This window comes from Limulus polyphemus, unplaced genomic scaffold (genome assembly GCF_000517525.1).
Source record: "Limulus polyphemus unplaced genomic scaffold, Limulus_polyphemus-2.1.2 Scaffold7779, whole genome shotgun sequence".
In the NCBI taxonomy this organism is placed as follows: domain Eukaryota; kingdom Metazoa; phylum Arthropoda; class Merostomata; order Xiphosura; family Limulidae; genus Limulus; species Limulus polyphemus.
The window spans coordinates 15667-17453 of NW_013673389.1; the positions used below are offsets into that span (position 1 = coordinate 15667).

Sequence of the window (1787 nt, forward strand, 5' to 3'; positions counted from 1 at the left end):
GTACGCCGTTTTTGCTGTATTTAATGACAGACAAGCAAACAAACAAACAATCTCAGAGTTTTAGTAGGATATAGATTGTTCCATCGGTTGGGTAGCCTCGCTGTTAGCGATGTTTTCGACCATAATCCCAATAATATCTCACGAGGTTCGGCCAACTTAGAAGGTTTAGGTTAGTTCTAAATTCATATACAAATTGAAATTTCAAAATATTTCTCACACAAATGATATATATATAAGACAAATCAAAAACAATAAATATATGTTATTAATTTTAGTCAATACTAACACCAATAAATACAAAACTTTATTTCATCCTCTCTAACAACGTTTAGTGACCTCTGTTTCAGGGTTACAGTTTCTTAGATGAAAACTTAGGTTAGAATATTACCTTTGAGGGCTTTTTCGTTGCGACTGGTACCTTCACATCTTGTACCAGCACAGCCGCGTTTCTGGACCAGATCCGGACAATGTTCTCCTCCGTTCTGAGGACTCTTCAGGATGAAACGCTGTCTACTCATCATTCCTGGTCCACAGTCAGCATCACACTTGGACCACGGGCCCCAGTTGGAAACTTCACAGTTGACCACTAGGTAAAGAGTAATGAATAATTTTAGATAACTGTTTTCCGAACATTCCACTTTCTCTGTTAGCTAATTATGAAATGGACTTTTGTTTGTCTGTCTGTTGAATTTCGCGCAAAGCTATTCGAGGGTTATCTGCGACAACCGTCCTTAATTAGGAAGTGATAGACTAGAGGAAAAGTAGCTAGCCAACATCACCCAGTGCCAACTATTGGGCCACTTCTATCATACCGAATGGTGGGATTTGACAACCACTCTTATAACGCACCCGAGGCTCCTAAGTGAATAGCATGTCCTGCATACTTACCACTGAGCCGTGTCGGCACAACGGTGGACACCTTGTTCAAATTTACCCAGATTTTGGCACCACAAATCACAACAGACATGTAATTTGCATATTTCATCAAAAAATGACAGTAAATCTACAAAAATGTGAGGTAAATAAACTTAATAAATAAATAAATTATAACTATGGTACAAAAAATCGAACAAGAAATCGGAACAGATAAGGAGAAAAATACTACTTATTGTGTATCTATATAAATATAATAGTACTGTATGTTGTATGTATCTATATAAATATAATAGTACTGTCTGTTGTATGTATCTATATAAATATAATAGTACTGTAAGTTGTATGTTATCTATATAAATATAATAGTACCGTATGTTGTATGTATCTATATAAATATAATAGTACTGTATGTTGTATGTATCTATATAAATATAATAGTACTGTATGCTGTATGTATCTATATAAATATAATAGTACTGTAATTTGTATGTTATCTATATAAATATAATAGTACCGTATGTTGTATGTATTTATATAAACATAATACTACTGTAAGTTGTATGTTATCTATATAAATATAATAGTACCGTATGTTGTATGTATTTATATAAACATAATACTACTGTAAGTTGTATGTTATCTATATAAATATAATAGTACTGTATGTTGTACGTATTTATATAAATATAATAGTACTGTATGTTGTATGTATCTATATAAGTATAATAGTACTGTATGTTGTATGTATCAATATAAATATAATAGTACTGTCTGTTATATGTATCTATATAAATATAATAGTACTGTCTATTGTATGTATCTATATAAATATAATACTACTGTCTAATGTATGTATCTATATAAATATAATAGTACTGTCTATTGTATGTTATCTATATAAAAATAATAGC

General features: G+C 31.1%; 1 protein-coding gene across 1 annotated transcript in view; it reads right to left on the reverse strand.

The window, feature by feature from the left end:
* LOC106474859 (somatomedin-B and thrombospondin type-1 domain-containing protein-like) overlaps positions 1 to 1787 on the reverse strand; it is an 18000-nt gene that overhangs the window by 2216 nt on the left and 13997 nt on the right. The window contains exon 2 of the mRNA XM_013935556.2: positions 389 to 586. Within this exon, the coding sequence (XP_013791010.2) occupies positions 389 to 586 (198 nt within the window). The remainder of the gene's footprint in view (positions 1 to 388; positions 587 to 1787) is intronic.